At 46.3% G+C, this 18,701-nt stretch overlaps 1 protein-coding gene across 2 annotated transcripts; it reads right to left on the bottom strand.

Annotated features, from left to right (window-relative positions):
- Nucleotides 1-2,796: 2,796 nt before the first annotated feature.
- LOC111077527 (1-phosphatidylinositol 4,5-bisphosphate phosphodiesterase) lies at nt 2,797-17,660 on the bottom strand. 2 transcript variants are annotated; one of them, XM_041594523.1, is made up of 13 exons: nt 17,295-17,660; nt 17,144-17,206; nt 11,602-11,748; nt 11,353-11,432; nt 8,048-8,284; nt 7,803-7,969; nt 7,419-7,723; nt 7,192-7,356; nt 6,744-7,110; nt 5,099-6,362; nt 4,872-5,028; nt 4,698-4,787; nt 2,797-2,999 (listed from the first exon to the last, which is right to left on the bottom strand). In XM_041594523.1, the coding sequence occupies exons 1-13, from the start codon at nt 17,469-17,471 to the stop codon at nt 2,931-2,933; spliced, it is 3,288 nt and encodes a 1,095-aa protein (XP_041450457.1). In that variant the 5' UTR covers nt 17,472-17,660; the 3' UTR covers nt 2,797-2,930. The 2 variants fall into 2 exon arrangements, with proteins under 2 accessions (XP_041450457.1, XP_041450456.1); XM_041594522.1 differs by lacking the exon at nt 11,353-11,432 and adding an exon at nt 10,879-10,958.
- Nucleotides 17,661-18,701: the final 1,041 nt, after the last annotated feature.

Genomic DNA, 18,701 nt, shown 5'->3' with positions numbered 1-18,701 from the left:
CACATGGGGGCGCACTTTAAACCTTAAAAAATGAACCCATAAAATGGTATATGGAATTGTAATTGTATGTTGTATTTGATTTGAATGTCAGGAAACGGTATTGTAAAATGGTTTCGTAATGGAGTAATCGTATTCAATATTGATCCCACCACTCGCTAAACTCTTGCAAATACTTTCTGCGTAACTTTCGTTCTTCTTTATGGAGCTCGCTCTCGCTCTCGCTCTCTCTCTCTCTCTCTCTCCCTCTTCAGCGCATACTACATAAGCTTAGAAGCCCAGAAATGATCGTGGCCTTATTTTAAGACATTCATTTATGCATCTTCCCTCCAATTGAATTGGATGGAGGAAGCGATACTCGATTCGTCCTGATAAGCGGCTTATCAATAGGTGCTCTTACGACCAAGTGAATATACAAATGTATCCTATATAGTCTATGCTAGATTATAATTGGTCAACCAGTAAAACCCAAAGGAACAGAGGCCCACAAGGTGGTTTTCAAGTGGTTATAAGCACGAAAAATAGCAAATGCTAAACATAAGAGTGGCGGAACTCTCGTTTCTCGTTTCATACCTTTCAGCATTTGAGCGAGTGCAGTTAAACAGCGCCTATCGCTATCGCAATAGCTCATCTCTGTATGCGCGAAGTTCAAATGATATCGGACTTTATATCGTTTTATTAAACTTGAAAACATATTTTAAAAATTTAAATTGCGGGACGTACTGTACCTAAATCATCTTTTCGTTCTTTGACGAAAAAGCCCATTCCCCACCAACTGCCTGGACTGTATATAGATGTGTGTGTGTGTGTGTGTGTGTGTGTGTGTGCCAGGATTTTTAGGACATCATCTCACGTGTTTCGACTAAGAGGCTAGGCCTCTATCTAATGTACATATAAGTAAAAATAAATCAATTAGTTAGCAATTTCAGTTGGAGGATGTTCATTTCATTTCATTTAATTTTTTTTTTTAATTGTTTTTTTTTGTTTTTTGTTAACATTGGGATTGGCACATTATATTACATATCATACAAAGCTTTGCATTCGTTTTTCCTTCACACATTGCTCCTCCTCCAATGCTTGATTTTCGCTCTACAAACGTTTTCTCAACGAAAACACAAACAGACAAACGTCTGTGGGGGAATGGGAATGAGGATTAGGGGACGTGGAGTGAGTGAAAGAAAGTTTTCTGTTCAAGTTGGTTGGGGAGGGGGAGTGTGTTAGTGTTGGGTAAGGCCGAAAAAATTTAAAAGGAACTTGGGCCGTGGGCTTGGGTTTCCCCTTTCTTTCATTTTCAAAGGTTTGCTTGCTTTTACTTGCATCCTTTTGTTTTCTTTCGTTTCGTTTCGTTTCGTGTAATAACATGTAACTGCTTATCACATTCATAAAACTTGATCAATCCTCATACATATGCATATGTATATAGATTTGTATGTGTATTGGTGTGTGTGTGTGTGTGTACTGGTGAGTGTTTATAGTATATCATCCGGTAGGGGTGTTTCATTGTTTGAATTACATACATATCTTTGTTTGTTTTTTTTTTTATGTATGTACGTACGTAGTACTTAGGTTTTTATAACATTTACTTAACCAACTATTTTTGAATCGAGAGTTCGAGTTCTGAGTTCCGACTTCGAGACGACTGCCATGCCAAAGCAGACCTCACTTCTTGGCCTCACTTCATTTTGGGGGCTGATTTTTGCTATTTACTCTGTGTTACTGGGTTCTTGGGTTCTTGTTTTTAAAGAGTGGAGAGGGGGGTTACACTGGGCTTTGCACTGGTTACTGGCTTACTGGTTAATTAGTTTGCTAAGCTATTAGGTGGAGAATCGGAAACTCATGTAAGTAGTTCTCTTGAAACGTACGATTGTTGGGACGGGGGTTGGGTGTGGGTTGGTATTCTTGTTTGAGTTGTTGGGAGGGATATGGGATTATTGTTGTTGGATGATTAAGTGTGTGTGTGTGTATGTGTGTAGAGTTTACAGTGCATTCCATAGTCATAATAAATCATGATTCCCCATGGCTATGATGCCCTGGGCACCACTCGTATCTGTGTGTGACTTTTGTGAATTGTGAGTGGGCGGGGGCGTGGGAGGGGGTGGGAGAGGATTCTAAACTTATCGGTGTACTGTTATTGTGTGGCTAGCACAAAAATACCTATCAAGTTTTATGTTTTTCTTTTTTTTTGGTTTCGTTTGTTATTTCAAAAAAAAAAATAGTTAAAAAAAAATAAATTACATTGAATTCGAGAGGGGAGCCTCGCCCCAAATTGCTGTTGCTGTTGCTTGCTGGCCCCCCTCCCCCCACCTGCCCCTAAGTAAAATACATATGTATATTTTTGCATATGTAATCCTTCATCATCTTCAATCATTAATCATCAATCATCATTATCGGATGTTCATATTCCATTTCATTTTCATCTCCATAAAGATCTTAAATAAATATAAAGCACAAAGTGTTCGACTTTCCAGTTTGAATTCTAGTTGATAAGTATGTATGTATGCGTGTATTTATATAGTATATATGCTTAAAGGCATATGCATATACTACATATACATACATACATAATATAAATATAAATATATGTATATATAAGATTGGATTTTAATCGTTTCAAGATGCATGTGTGTGTGTGTGTGTGTGTGTGTGTGTGATGCTAGTGTAAGTGTGTAAATACATTATATAAATAAGTATATATGTATTTATGTATGTATGCTTCATCTTCCATATTTCATCTTAATCTTCAGCGATAACTACAAGATCTAACATCGGACATCGGTTCATCAGTCGATGCCAATGCCGATGCCGATGCCGATGCACATGTAATCATTTATATATTTTGTTGTTGTATTTTTTTTTTTGGTATGTATCTGTCGGTGCTCTCCTCCTCTCCTCCACGCCCTGTGACCCGTGCGACCTGTGACCCAGGCCATAACTTAGGCATAAAATTCCGTTTTTCCTTGCGTCTTATAGGCCTCCTCCTCGATTTTGTACATATCCATTAGCTTTGCAGCGGCAGCGTCACAAAAAAAATTCAAAGAAAATTTCCGCACAAAAAACATAAGCAAGAGAAAAAGAGAATGCAAGTGTGCGTGTGTATGTGTGTGCGTGTGGAGAAAGAGAGATAAAGAAAGAGAGAGAGAGAGAGAGAAAGAGAATTTGGTTAGGTTTCGCTTTCGGTTATTTTAATTATAATGTTAGGGCGACACAGCAAACGATAAATGACAATGCTTAGCAGGGCGTGGCAGATCGGGGGGCGCTTCACACAAATAGATAGAGAGAGAAACAGAGAAACAGAGAGAGAGAGAGAGAGAGAGAGGGAGTTCGATAGTTGAGGGTACAGTAAGGTAAACTTTCTTTAAGCTTTTTTAACAGGTGAACTTAGGCAGGATGGACAGAAAATCGGGGATATGGATATATACGTATGGAGTATATATTTGTAGTAGTGACACAGAGACAGCGAGAAAGAGTGACACAAAAAAAAAAAACACACACTGAAAAGCATTTAAAAAGCACACAGGGAAAGCACATATCCAACAAAATGTTCAAACTAAACAAAATATAGCAGTACTCTGATCGAAATGAATGAGAAACCCAACGGGACTCCTGCTGGATCGGATGTGGTGTGGAATGCAATCCCTGATGGCAGCGGCAGCGTTGCCGGATTTCTCAGAGGCACTGCCTGGGAGTTCGGCTCCCCCCAGGCGTCATTCTGTTTGTAAAATTAGATTACAGTATGGCAAATTCTTGTTATCTTGATGAATACAGATATGGAATTGGAACCAAAGATCATATAAGCATCCAAATACTATGGTAATTATTCACTGGGATTTCAAAGGATGTATCCTTAAAAAATCATCGATATTCCCAACGCGGATTTGGAATCACTTGGCAATCTTCTCGATTGCCCAAAAATAAATTTAAGCAAAATTAATAAACACAAACAGAAATAAAATAAAATAAACAGAGTATAGCATGGTGGGAGGGGTGGGTGGGGGTACAGCAGGGTACAGGGTACTGGGTACTGGGTACTGGGTACAGGGTACAGGCAATCGATGAATTACAATAGACATATAATATATACGACTACTATATACGAGTATAGGAAATAGTTGGTATAGATAATTACATCTTAGCAGTTAGTTTGAAAGTTTAGCAGCTACTATGACTGATTACTGATCGATTACGATTCAGATACAAGTTGGGTTGGGTTGTGGGTTTTCGGTTATCGGTTTTCGGTTCGATTCAATTTGATTTGATTCGGTGAGGTGTGGTGTGGCTGTGGTTCATTGGTTATCGGTATTTGGTATTCGTTATCGGAAGATGCATCCCCAGGGCCGCTAGTCGATACTCCCATACTCTCTCATATAGCACTGTTGCACTGCACTATACGATACGAATAGGGATGCATTTCTTTTCTTATTTCTTTTTCTGTTTGATTCTGTATTGGTTTCGGTTTCGGTTTGACTTGCTTTTAGTTTTTAGTTTTCAGTTTTAGTTTTTCTATTTCGGTTATTTTTAATCGTTTATGTGTATCGTATATCTTATAGCGTTTATCGTATATCGTTTATATTTTAGCGTTTATCGTTTATCGTTTATGGTTGATCGCCCTCTAGCTATTCATGTATGGTAGGTATAGTTGTCTAAAGTACAGTCTCAATACTGGTTATAGTGTCGGCTTCGGGCCGTGTTTCGTTCAGTACCTTTTGCACATCGGTACCAAATTCCTCGACCTGCTTCGAATGCGCCAGCTTCAACTTCTCCATGGCGCGTCCCTGCTTCACGCCGATTTGCTGCATAACGAGAGAGACAATGGCTTGTGTCACAAGGTGTCTATCGAAGGTGTGGAGTCGCACACATCGCATTTATGTACATACCTTCTTCTCCTCCATGAAGCGCTTGACATTGTTCTGACGCTTCTCGCGCAGTCGACGATCCTTCTCGTTCTTGGTCTTGAGTGTCTTGTCGTTCTGTACCTCCTTGGCAGTGTCCGCCGAGGTCTTGGCCTGCTTGGCATTAAGCTCCTTCAGATCCCTTCAGATCGGAAGCGAAAAAGAATGCAAGTTGCAGTAAGAGCAATGCAGAGTTATCAAAAGGGGCCTACCTGGCATGACGATCCTCCAGTTGCTTGATCTGGGCCGCCTGCACGGTCAGCATGAGGGCCTTCATGGCATCCTGCGAGTCCTGCACATGCTGGCGCAGCATGTCCCACTCCTCTTTGCGGTGGCGGGCAATCATGTCGGTCCACTGCTTGGTCTGGTCGTTGATGGCGTTCTTGATGTTCGCATCGTTGCGGATGTCGTCTTTGCTCTTGCCCTTGATCAGCTTGTCGATGGCCGCGTTCTGGGTCTTCTGGACGGAGGTGCGCTCCTTGGCGTGCTTCTTTCGCAGCGTGTCCAGCTCCTTGATCTGCTTCTTGCCCACCTTCTGGAAGCCCTTCTCCTGGCGCAGCGACTCCAGCGTGACCGGCTCAAACACCAATGGCGGCTCCTTCTTCTCCTCCTCCTTGGCCTTGCCGGCATCCCGGGCGGCCCCACCGCTCTGCTCCTCGATGCCCAGGGCCTTCATCTGCTCGTTCTGCTGCTTGGCAGCGCCGGCAAAGCCGCGCGGATCCGACAGCATGGCCATGAAGTCCTCAAAGCCATCAGGTACGTAAATCTTCAATTCGATGTTCACAAACAGCATCGGCAGCGACATCGGGAAGTTGGCCTCCGTGCGCAGCGACACGTGGCGATAGCCCGGCTGGAGTCCGTCCAGCGGCAGGATTCGCTGGCCGATCATCTTGCCACTTTCCTCATAGACGCCGAACCGCAGCACGGCCAGATCCGGCAGCACCACCTTGCGGAACACGAACGGGTCCTCGTTGTAGACCGGATTCAAGCCGTTGTTGGGCACCAGACGGGTGCGGAACTCCTTCTTCACGGTGTCCGAGGGCAGGCCGAACATGTCCACCTCCACGTAGGTGCCCACCTTCTTGTCCGACAAGAACTGTCCGGCGATCACCTTCACCGAGCACATGGCCGCGATCACACCGTCCACGGGGGCGTCGGCGAACGGATCGAAGTCCTTGTCCGCCCGCCGCATAAAGTCCGGCTTCAGCAGGTATCCGCAGCCGCCGTTGTACTCGAACTTGCCCTGATTCAGCTGCATGGGCAGATCGGAGGTCTGGAAATTCAGCGACACCATCTGGCAGCCGGCATTCCAGAACACCTGCGGCATGTAGTTCGAGGAGTCCGCCCGGGTGCCCTTCGGATAGATGCGCGACATCTGGCGCTTGTTGTAATTGACGAAATCAATGGAGCTCTGCTTCAGGTAGTTCATGCCCGCCGATTCCGCAAACGAGGACATGTTGTGGGCAATGTTCTTCTCTGTGGGTGGAAAGATGCACAAAACGGGGGTCAGTACATGTGTGTATTAATTCTGAAACAAAAAAAACCTGATCAAGTTACTCCCATGAGTATCGAAATGTTAAATGAGTTTGCCACTGACTACTAGTTTTACGATAGTCGAGAAATATCGATGAAATTCCGATTAAAATTTGCTCGTTTTCTATTTTTAATTTAGATGAATAATCTAAACAGGAGGTAAACCCATTAAATCGAAGTGCTTTAACGCAGAATCGATAAATATCGATAAAATTTCGATTATAAATATCCTTAGATCTATCGGATCCTACATCTATCCTAGACGAACACCTAAGTACCGAATGAATTAATGTAATCGATGAAAGTCGATAAAATTTCGATTACCAATTGCCTTATCGAAGCCCTGAAACTTAATGGGCTGCGCATAATTGACCATCGATGAGAGCCAGGGATGTACATTGGTGGTGGAGCCACTGTAGTTGGCCGCCGCTGCCTCCGCCTCGGCACCGCCACCCCCCTCGGCAGCACCATCGGCGGCGGCTGCCGCTTCGGGAGCTGGCGCGGGAGCGGCCGCTGCCTCTGGCGGCTTCCCGGCACTGGCATCCTCCTCGGGATCATCATCGGTCTTCAGCTCGCCCTTCAGCCAGAGCTCCAGCTCGACCTTCTCCACATCGGGCTTCATGCGCTTGTTCTTGATGAGAATCTTTTTCTTCAGCTTGCACGGCGGCGGCAACGGCAGGCCCGGATCGAGCTGTGACAAGATGCCAGACGGCAGAGGAATATCATCAGTATACAACAGTACAGCGAAGGGTGGTTGGTGGCGCGGACTTACCGGATGATCTGAGAGGGGTTCCTTCAACAGCAGCTCCCCAAAGAAGTCATCACAGTATTTGGCCAGCTTGTACTGCTGGGCCCGGTTGCAATGGTTCTCGAAGGACAGGATCACCGGATACTCGGACGAGACGAAGGCGCAATCCGCGATGGCCTGGATGCAGTCCTGCAAGCCAACACGGTGACAAATTGCCCATTTTTGTATTTTTAAATGTGAGAGGCACTTACCTTGAAGAGAATTTCCGTGCAGTAGGCATGACCGTGGGTGACAATCGGCTCCTCGTCCTCCCCCTTGCCATTCCAGCAGTCGAGTTCCACACACCGACAGCCAGCGAGCAGAGTCTGGCGGTACATCTCCACGGAGCTCTTGCCGCCGATCTGTCGGCCGGACAAGTAGGTGTTATGCGAGCTGTTGATGTAGTAGTGGGCCAGTGGCTGGTCCATCTCCATGTAGAAGTCCAGCCGATCCAAAAACACGGGCGCATTCTCATCGGACATCAGATAGCGCTTGAATCCGTCAAGGGAAAGTTGAGCTGCATATGTGGAGCATTAGATTAGCACAGGAATAGGAATAGGAATAGGAATAGGAATGGGGGGAATGGGAATACTTGCCGCTTTTCTTCTTCTCTTCGTCCAGCTCATAGTCGTTGATGATCTCCGTGCAGCGCTTCTCCTCGTAGAGCGGAAAGAGGATCTCGTTCATGCGCGGATCCCTCTGCTTGTCGTTCATGAACTGTATGAACTGCTCCATGCTGATGAAGTCCTGTTTACCCTTGGTACTGCAATGGGTGGAGTGGAGGGAGGGAGGAAGGCAGATTATTCAATGATCTAATGCCAAGGCAGCTCGAGGCACCTACATGGACGTGAAGAGCTCCTCGATGTCGTTGCGGGGACAGACCTTGTGGTACAGGGCATAGAACTTGTCGAAGGTGAACTGATCCATGGTCATGGTGGCGTTCTTGTCGTCCGGCAGACCCGCATCCTTGATGCACGTGTAGACCAGCTTCTCGGTCTTGCCCGAGGCGAATGTCTTGGCCAGCGTCTTGACCGGTATCTTGCCGCTCTTCTCCACGCAATAGCTCAATCGCATCCAACTAAGAGGACACACACACACACACACACACACACAAAATGTATTTAAGTATCTGTATCTAAAATATCTGCATCTGTAGGATCTTAAGGCTAGCAGTACATTCAACGCAACAAAAACAAACATTAGCATGCAACAGGATGGATATATCCTATCGGGTGGGCTGGGTACATACCTTAAGTGACTCTGATTAATATTTACAGCTAACAGCTTAATTTAAATGCTGTCCTAATTGAGTTTAAAATATGATTACCTAAGGGACTGGGGCTGAGGCTGAGGACTGACCTAATCCACTTTCGATACGTATCAATAATAGAAAATAATTAACATTTAATTTGCAATTCAGTTAAATACGGACACGACCCCGTATCCAATTTCCCATTTCCCACTTCCCATTTTCCATTTCCAATTTCCAATTTCCATTGCCGTATTGATTGGCAGATGATTAACGATGTGCCGGCCTGTGCCTGTGCCTGTTCTAGTGCCTGTTCTAGTGCCTGTGCCTGTGCTCCAAAAACGTGGCACAACCTCATAACTAATTGAAATCGAATCGACTTGAATTTGAATTTGAATCAATTTGCATGGATAGCCGCAACGGAACAGAACGGATACGTGAGAGACCTGCCGCTGCTGCCGCTGCTGCTGCTGCTTGTGCTCCATGTCCGTTCGGGGGCTTAGGCCGTTTAGGTGCGGGTCAAGTAATTGCAGCGGCACCAGCCCCAGCGCCATGCCACCCAACAGCGCACCGCACCGCACCGCACCGCACACCGCTTGAATGACGCATGAATAATGCAATCAGAAACAAATTGCAAACTAGGACAACTAATTTACAATGGCAACATGCAACGGTCGTGTTCGCTGCATGCCACTGCCACTGCCACTGGAACAGGTGTTGGGCTACCACGTCCGTGCGGTTAACACGGTTGTTCGTTGCAACACACATCCCTGCCCCTGCCCCTGCCCCTGCCCCTGCCCCTGCCCCACACTGCCGTACCCTTTTCTGCAGTGCTTCACAGCAGAAGCTGAAGCAGCAGTGCCACTGGCAACGCATATTCAATGAACCACATCTCAAAGCTGCCAGATCCCAGATGCCAGATCCCAGAGCACTTCCTTTGCTCATTTTCCTCCGGCCATTGACCACTGACTGAACTGAATGCAACGGTGTACCTAAGTACCTACTACGAGTACATGTACATACATTGTATATGGAGTTCGCTCTGCTCTCGCTCCAGACTGGTGGAAACTTTGAGCATTTTAACCCAATTTTGGAGATGCTGCTAGCATTGCCACCCATCATTTCCACAGCAATTTATTCAACGAAAATGCCCCAACAGCAACATTGAAACAAGCCAAGCCGAAAGATGGACCCAGACCCAGCCCCCAGCTCCAGCCCCAGTCGAAGCAAGCATAAATATCCATGGAAATGGACATTTTCTAGCAGTGCTGCTGGCTTCGACAGCTTCGAGTGGCAGGGTATATTGGGCAACAAACAAAAAGTAAAAGGAAAGGAAAGGAAAGGCCCTAAGAAAACCCTATCCTATGATGAGCAAATGACAGCCAAGTGACTCTTTTAGGCTTCAGAGGTGGCTACAATAGATCTTGCAAATATTTGATACGAGCATCATATATTTTATTCCACATTCCCCTTTCTAGTATTCCCAATCTACAGCATTCCCATCTACACCTTATATATTCCACCTTTGTTCGGATTCCTCTTTTATATCCTCGTTTTCTATGCCAATATACTCGTAGTTCTCTTTTGTCATGCCAATATCTACTTGCATGCGAGCATGCACCTCCTCAACAGCTTCTTTATGCTCGTGGCTAGGTGTCGCCATAGTCGTGTTACCCTTCTTCCCTTTTTCGCTTCGATGGACTGGCCCCACCCACCCACTCCCCCATTCTCCCTCTCTGTTTTGTGGAGCAGCTAACGTGAATGGTAGCAAATGCAAATGAAATGAATTTATTTTGGGTGGAAAACAGACACAGAACCCCGGAACTACGAATGGGTTGGGTTGGGTTCTGTTTGACTTTTTCCATGGATCAAATTGCAGCGAGGTATTTCCTGGAGTCGCGTATTGACCAATCACGAATATTAATAATGCCGGCATGAAATTAAGTGAGTGTAAAGTTCGGCCATCGATTGAAAACTGGATATGCGTGGCTTGGTATCAGTTTTCGAGTGTTTTCCCCTTAAAGCTTGCCACCCACCGGGAGAGGTTCATGGTACTGTGCCGACTGGAACCTTCCATCGATCTATAGCTAAATTATAGTCGCAAAGGGAAGAACATTCTCCCAGGGGATCCGTTCGCTGCTGCTGATTGGGCCTGGGATGGAACGGGGGCAGCCGGCGTAGCATTCAAGATGACCGCTGCCTGGTTTCTCTCGGACCATGACTCGCTCTGCCATTGCAGGACGCCGTAGGGTGGTGTCTCCAAGGCTAATATAAACAGTGAACGGATGGGCAATGCACATGTATGGGCGTTACCCATCCGCTCACTGTTTATACTCTCTTTTGTGTGTCACTAGCCAGTACACAGGTAGCAGGGTAGCAGGGTAGATAGCACAGATTGGGGGAGGGGGGATTTTGGTACTTACTGTTTCATCAGATTGGTGCGCGGACACACATTTGTGGCGCGATTGTTATGCGTTATAAGACGCAAATTCTTTTGCCAACTCTGCTCCAAGAAACACAAAAAAAACACACACCCACACAGTGATAGAGAGCAAGAGATAGAGGAGAGAGAAAGTGTAATAATAGATAGTAAAGAAGAACAAACACAACAGCAACATGCAACATGCAACAAATAGGGCAGGAGTAGAAGGAGTCAAGAGTAAACAGAGAGTAAGCTGAGTTGAATTGAGTTGAGTGGCAAATGAATGCAATTACGAGTGCTGGGTACATCTGTATGTACACGGGAATGAATTGCAGTCGAGTGAAGGTGCACCATGTGGCATTAATGTGCGGCATGCAGACCCCTGTTCAGGGTCAAAACGAAAACGAAAAACGCACCAGATCCCATGCAATGGGAATGGATTGGAGTGGATTGGAGTGGAGTGGAGTGGACTTACTGTTTTCTCAGACACATCATGGGACAGATATTATTCGCTTTGACATTATGGGTGATTTTTCGGATGCCATCTAGCCAGATCTAAAAGAAGAGAGGATGGATAGTCGGTGTCCCCACATGAGATGTCGTTCAGTTGAGTCGGCGCTCAGGTGGTGGTGCATGGAGGAGATGCAGGGAGATGTGCTGTGCGCTGTGAGCGGAGATTTCTTGTCCCTCCAGAGACGTCTCCATGGCTGTCACGATACCTTACCTTGGCTGTTGCCGCATCGGCGCAGATAACATGATGATATGTTATATTGATATAGTCCGTGTTCGAGCATATGGTGAGAGATCGTTTGTCCAGCTCCGGTATGTTGGTTCCGTTCTTTTTGGTCACCTTATCCAGTATCTTGGGGTCCTGCAAAACAGCAAATAAATATGAGATTAAGTTCCGCAAGCTGCTCGCTGCTCTCTGCTCGGCACTGCAATCTGGCTCAACATTGGCCCAAAAGCGAAACAGGCAAAAAAGGCGAAAAAGCAACAACATTAATCTCCGTGGGTCGCATCATTAATCAAGGCGTGGGCGAAGCATTTATCAACATTCAGTGCAGCGCTCGAATGCGCATCGAAAGCCAGCAAAAACAGACGTCATATCTATACACATACATATATGTAAGTGTTTGACCTTGCCCTTCGTTTCGGGTTTAATTCGATTTCGGAATCGAATTACATGAGAGAGCGAGATGAAAGTCCCACTGTCCCAGTGCACTGTTCGCGATCCGTAAATAGTCTTTGATTGGTATCTACAATAATCCGCCCAATCAGCGTGGGGAACAATTTTCGGATAATTGTTCCATAAATAAATCAGCGAGTAATGGAACTATTGTGGTTTCTGTTTAGCGTTCTCTCTCTCTCTGCTTTGGGTTTAATTAACATTTATCGCTTCTTGTCTTGTTCATCCTTTGCCTTTCTGCTCTTTTCCCCCAGAGATACATATGTATGTATGTACATATGTAAATGCATTTTCTTCGATTCTCCAGTTCTCCCTCATGCCACGAAAGTACACCCATTTCTGGGTCTGGGTCTGGGTCCACTTAAATGATTTAGTTCTTTGAGGAAATTGAATTATGCAAGGATCCTCCTGGCCGCCTGGCCGCCTGGCCGCCTGGTCTCCGGTCTGCCTTCCCCATCCTCCCATTATGGACAGGACACACACTCAAAGGCTCAATCAGTTCGAGTGTAATTTGTGTCCAAAAAAAAAAAAAGTGAGGAGTCAGACAGAGAGGGAGAGCGGGAGGGACTGTAGAGAGGAACTGTAGCATACTTTTGAGTGCTAAATAAGTCGACTTCTTCCTCCTTCGTGTGTCTCTCCCCGCCTACACACCACAAATCGAAATAAAGTGAAAGCAAATGTTATAAAAGTTTTCCTTTTTTCCTTTTCCTTCCTTCGTTCGTTTATTCTTTTCTTCCTTCCTTCCCCTTCTTTCATTCTTTCATTCTCCTGTGTGTGTGTGTGTGTTTTTTTTTGCCACTTGCTTTGCTTTCAGTTTCTATTGTTGTTGCTGATTCTGCTGCTGACGTACTTTGTCCGCAGAGCAGATGAGCGCCAGATGAGGGCATGGTGGCTGGGGGCTGGGGGGTTAGGCAGTGACAGCAGGCGGAGACTGAAGCTGGCACCAGGGTGCCAGATATTGAAGCAGGGAGTGCGGAGTGTGGCGACGGAGATGGAGACAGAGAGACGGAGGCGGCAGATGGTAACAGAAATGGAGGCGGGGGCAGAGTGCATTATTGAGGAGGCGGCAGCTAAAACGGTGACCAGAAACGGAGAGCGGGGGCGAGTGTGCGTGTGTGCGTGCATGTATTTGTGAGTAGTGTCAACAGGAGAGGGACTGACAGAGAGAGAGAAAGAGTGAGAGTGACAGAGTGTGAGTGTGTGTGTGTGTGTGTGTGTGGGCGTCCGAAGAGGCTTACAAAACTGCATTCAAGGTATATGAAATGGAAGGTAAGGTTCGGGGGGTTCCGCACCCCACCCACCTTCCATTGGAATAAATGTACTTTGAGTGCAATGTAGCTCGAAATGATTTCGTTTTCAATATTTCCTTTTCGCCATTCCCCGTTCCCTCCCCCCGAATAAATCGCTACTCATTTGCCCCTCCTCCTCCTTCTGCTCTTCCACCTCATCCGCATTTCACATTTACCTTTCCTCTGCTTCCACACCTTTCCTTTTTCTTTTTCATTCGTTTTCAGTTATCACCTCTTCACCGTTCTTTCCACGTCTTCCACTCCCACTCCCACTCCCTTTCTCTGTCTGGGTCTGTTCCTGTTCCCCTCTGTGGCTTACTCTTTCCCTCCCTCTCCCTCTCCCTCTCTCTCTCTTCACTTTTTCCCTCTGTGGCAGCAACACGAGGCAGCTTTTAATGGTCCATTGTGCGACTGCCACTTAGGAGGCTTTGACTCGTGTATCGGTCTTCCACTCAAAACTCTCTCATCCCCGCCACCCCACTCGCTGTTTCTACCCCTCTCCCACCCTCTCCCTCCCTCCCTCCCTCCCTCTTTCTCTTTCTTACTTTATTTTTTGCGTGTGTGTTTGTGTGTCGCTCACTGATTTAATATTGATGACCAAACATTTCAAGTGATGGCAGAGCACTAAACACGCACACACACACAGGCACACACAGAGAGACGCCACCACCTTCATCCGCTCCCATATTTGCCCCTTTGGGGCACCACCCACTCCACCACCCACCTTCTGCTTTTCCTCACATCGCTCCATCCTTTGAAAAGTTTTTGCATCTCTTTCGACTTTCAACTTTCGTTTTTCTTTTGGCCATCATCTCGTTTGTGGTCAACATTTATGGCCCCCAGCAAACTGACATCCTTTTGGTCCTGCTCCCATGCCCCACACACGTACATACATACATATGTATATATGCAGCTGCTGCAGCTGCTGCTGCTGTTGCTGCTCCCTCTGTGGATTTTGCACTTTAATTGAATTCTTTCGTGGGAAACAGCTGTTTTCGATCCACAAGGGATAAAGCCTGGTATGGGAGTTTCCATGCGGATAATCTCTCGAGGGCTTTTTGGGGTGCAGCCACTGCAAGTGGAACACTCGTATCGGGCATAGGATTCTCCCCTCTCCCGCTCCACTTGACTATTTCCCAAATAAACCATAAGAAAGGGAATTATTATGGTTCCTGCTAAGAGTTTTATTAATATTTACCCGCTACCCTTAGAGCATTTCTCTTTGGTCTTATTTTAGTGGAATTTTAGACTTCACTGCGAGCATTTAGGTGCGAGTATTTAGCACTCTTTAAGCATCTCATTTGGATCAAAATGCATCTGGTTAGCCTCTGCCTCGAGGCCCCATCATTCGACATAGTGGATATTGAATGGGATATTCACAACATTGCACAATTTTTAGACTTTGAGCCCCATTAAGTTTCAGCGGTAGAATTTTCATCAAATGAATGTTCAAATTGATGAAGAAACCCTTTGACGGTGGCTTTTCATTTGGTTTTCCATGTAAATGTACGCGTGAATTATTTATTGTGAATTACGAGCACAGAAGCATTCCCATTTATTAGGCTCCTGTGGCGCTTTAGCCCCAGCTGAAATTCCCCTGAATTGTTTGATAAATATTTCCCATTTTCATTTGGGATTTTTTGTACACAAAAGTTTAATCTGAATTCCGTTGAAAACTATTAATGAATTCTGCTCTTGCAGCTCTCCTCTCCCTCGCTCTCTCCTTCTCTTTCTCTGGCATCCGTCACATATTTTCCCTCTGCTGCTGCTGCTGCCGCAGAGTTCTGAGAGCTAAATTCTAAGGATAAATATGCCAATTTACTCCCGAGAGTGGCTACAGTGCGGTTGCATATCCAGTTTCAGATTCAGTTGAATTTTGCGGGCGGAGAGCGTGCAACTAATGGGATTAATGGGATTATTTCTCATCATTCTCTCACTACCAAGAAGCAAGTGGTAATGAATTCCGCCCTTTGGAATAATTCAAGCACATTGCAATTCTGTTTGAGAATGTTTTCCACTGAACCACTGAAGTCAAGTTCTTCCTGGAAACATTTTTGGGGCAGCAGGAGGCAGAGGCAGGGGCACAGGCAGAGGCAGGGGCAAATAAACCTTTGCACCTGTGCACCGTATCAATGGAACACCTGTATCGTTGCCAAGGGGCTCTCGTGCGGTGGGTCGTGGAGTGCTGCTGCACTGGTAGCCCAATTGCTTTGGCTACTCCTCCTCTCCACCCTCCCCCCACTGCTCGTATGTCGTGCAGCCGTCTAGTCTTGTGGCTTGGAAGATTGGCCAGAGGACAGGGCGTGTCCGTCCTGGATGAATGGATGGATGCACTTGTCCAAGCCTCAGTTTGAGTTTCAGTTTCACTTTCGCTCTCTCTCTCTCTCTCTCTCTGTCTGTCTGTCTGTGTGTGTGTGTGTGCTGTGTGACCCATTAAAATGTGTGTCATCGAGGGGGCACGGGGCCTGCAGGCCAGGCGGCAAATCTAAATTAGTTAGCAGCAGCACCTGCCGCAGGGTAACCCCCAACCCCCCCGCACCCCTTCCACTATATATAAATCTATAGGTTAATTTTCTGTCTCTCTCTGTATCTCTCTCTCTGTCTCTCTCTCTCTCTCTTTGTGTGCTCGTTCGGTCATAAATTTCATTTAGGATGCCCCGATGTCCACAGACAAATACAAATACAAATACATCACTCTATGTATCTGTCCTGTCCTGTGCTGTGGCTGTGCCTCTGCTGTCCTGTCCGCTCCACGAACACTTCTGTTAGTGCAATATGTCATGACTGAAAGGGGGGGGGGGCGGGGGCGAGGGCGGTCGCATAATGGTGTGGAGCAACTGGGGCGTGGCCGGTCGCCGGGTGACAATAAATCCAACGCATTGCAAACGAAATGCCTTCAAGTCGATGACAAGGACGACTTTGATCCCAAAATGGCTCCGGCTGCAAAACAATTGAGAGCAAAAGTGACATATTGACACATTAACAGACACGCTGCCACACACACACACACACACACACACACACACACCCACATTGCCAGAGAAACTCTGCCACATATGTATGTATGTACTCGCATACATACTCGGTGGATATTTGAACACATGGACAGTTCTATGGCTTTGTGTGGAGCGACAGGCAGAAGGAAGAGGAGGAAACTGCAACTCAGTCAAAAGTTTTGCATAGATTAAGGACGAGATGAGATGAGAATAGAATTGGAACCAAACCAGAGCTACAACCAGAACCAGAAGGCACTTTGACAGCAGAGCAAAGTGCTGCAGGCGGTACGAGAACGAGTAGTACGACGGAGGCGAGTATGTGGACATCCCCCCAATGATTTGCCATGAAACGACAATTAGTTCTCTTTTATTTGTGATTGATGCTTAGAGTTGGAACCCCCCCCACCACATGCAACGAGGAATAAATATTCTTGGGTGTGTAGGTTTCCCCTTAATATTAAATCATAAATCGTTCTTCATTCATTTGAATTTTTTCTGCTCATTTTCATTGTCTTTCATTGCCATATTCTATTCTCTGTTTCTGCATCTAACCCCGCGGGGCTCCCTTTGCCCCGCCCAATTGACTCAACGAGAAGGTAAAAAGCAAACACATGTCGTGTGCATGACCAGGCTGATCGCTGCTTGAGTTCTCTTATTTTTGTTGCTTTTGTAGCCACTAGGAGTGGACTTTCGTGCATATATTATATGTATATTCTAGGCATGGACATTGCACTGGCATTAGGAGAACTTTGTCTGGGTGGCCTTTGGCCTTTGGAACTCTCCGGAGATACTCACCTTGGGGGTGCCGCCCGCACGAATGTCGCTCACTTGGCACAGCTCGATGACATCGCCATCCTGCAGAAAACAACAAATGAGCACACGAAAAGGGATAAGATTATAAGGGATTGATTAGTGGCTGGAGGGGGGGACGGAAAACTTAGCCCCCACCCTCGCTCTTCCAGTACAAAAAGAATCCATATTCGTCGACCTTGAAGAGGGCATCGCGCTCAAAGTCATTCTCCTTGGTCTCCTTCTCGTTCTCGAACCAACGATCGAAGACACAGCCAGTGGTCAGCTCCGGCGGCACCGGAATGATCCAATCGAACTCGTACTTCTTGGTCATATTTATTCACAGCTCCCACGGCTCACACGGCTCACAGCTCACAGCGGGGAAGGGGCTTTGCCTTTGCCTTTGCCAAATGTGGGGGGCAACGCATATATATCTCTGCGATCTCAGCGATCCACGCGATCTTGCCAGATGTCTGTCCTATAACCTATAGCCGATCTCTGCTTGGCCGATCTCCCTAGCTACTTTCTTAGCTGTTGGTGTTCTATCTTCTCGGCGGGGCTGGGGCTCAAGTGTGGGGCATGTTCGAAATATATTTTGCTAGCTGCTGATCAATCAGTTGCGGTACCTGTGTGTGTATCGGTGTCTTCGTTTGGTATTTGTTTCTGTTTCCGTTTCTGTTTTTGGTTTATATACAATTGCATTTATTGCAGAATGATCACATGGTCTCCCCAGCAGCAGTCCATGCCCCCAAACGAAACGAATCGAAACGAATCGAAGGGAATTGTTTTGGGCTAATTGAACTAATTTTCAGGGATTTTCCACCTGCAGCTCCAGCCTTCAACGTGCAACGTGCAAAGTGCCACGTGCCACGCGTGCCGCACTGCCTTCCGCTTCTCCGTTCTCCGTTCTGCGCTCTCCGTTCTCCGTTCACTGGTTATGTAATCCGTTTTAGCTGCAATTATAAAATGGAGAAAAAGACACCCATTAGACAGACTCACAAAACCTGATGGTCAGCACAAAAACAAACCTGACCTGCTGTGTGGCATGCCACACAAACAACCCAAAAGACAGACAGACAGACAGACAGACAGTCAGACGGACAGAGAGGAGGCAACCCAGAATGGTCTTCGATAATTGTTGGTCAAGAAATGGAAACGAAATTCCAGTTGCCACTTCCTTCTGCTCCTCTTTACCCCTTGCCACCCACACACCCACCCCACCCCCTCACACACACACACACACACAAAAAGGTCGAGTGCATTGTAGAAAAATTTCCAATTTTGAATCGAACGTGGCCTTCGTTTCGTGGTCGAATGTCTCCACCACTTCTCCCTCTCCCTCTCCCTCTTCCTTTGCCCTTTCCCTTTCGCACTTCCTCCATTTGTGTGCCATCTCTGGGTCTTCGTCCTGTTTGGTTTTTGCATTGTTTTGAGTTTATTTTGGCAACCCGAAACTCGCTCCAGAATATCAATTAAAGTGCTGCCAACGAAATATTAATAAGTCTGCAATTATTGTAGGATTCGATTGCCTCCTTTCTGGCATGGACACTCATCCAAATGCACC

Source organism: Drosophila obscura, unplaced genomic scaffold (assembly GCF_018151105.1).
Source record: "Drosophila obscura isolate BZ-5 IFL unplaced genomic scaffold, ASM1815110v1 contig_29, whole genome shotgun sequence".
NCBI lineage: Eukaryota > Metazoa > Arthropoda > Insecta > Diptera > Drosophilidae > Drosophila > Drosophila obscura.
The sequence above is the reverse complement of the archived record's forward strand: the minus strand, read 5'-3'. Positions and strand labels throughout refer to the sequence as shown.

What these genes read in the sequence shown, in the direction of transcription:
- LOC111077527 (XM_041594523.1), bottom strand. Translation starts at nt 17,471, where the DNA reads ATGACCAAGAAGTACGAGTTCGATTGGATCATTCCGGTGCCGCCGGAG. An exon ending in ATGATGTGTCTGAGAAAACA is followed by an intron (nt 8,285 to 11,352) that starts GTAAGTCCACTC and finishes GTGTCCTCTTAG; the next exon opens with TTGGATGCGATTGAGCTATT. An exon ending in GCTTCATGGAGGAGAAGAAG is followed by an intron (nt 4,788 to 4,871) that starts GTATGTACATAA and finishes CTCGTTATGCAG; the next exon opens with CAAATCGGCGTGAAGCAGGG.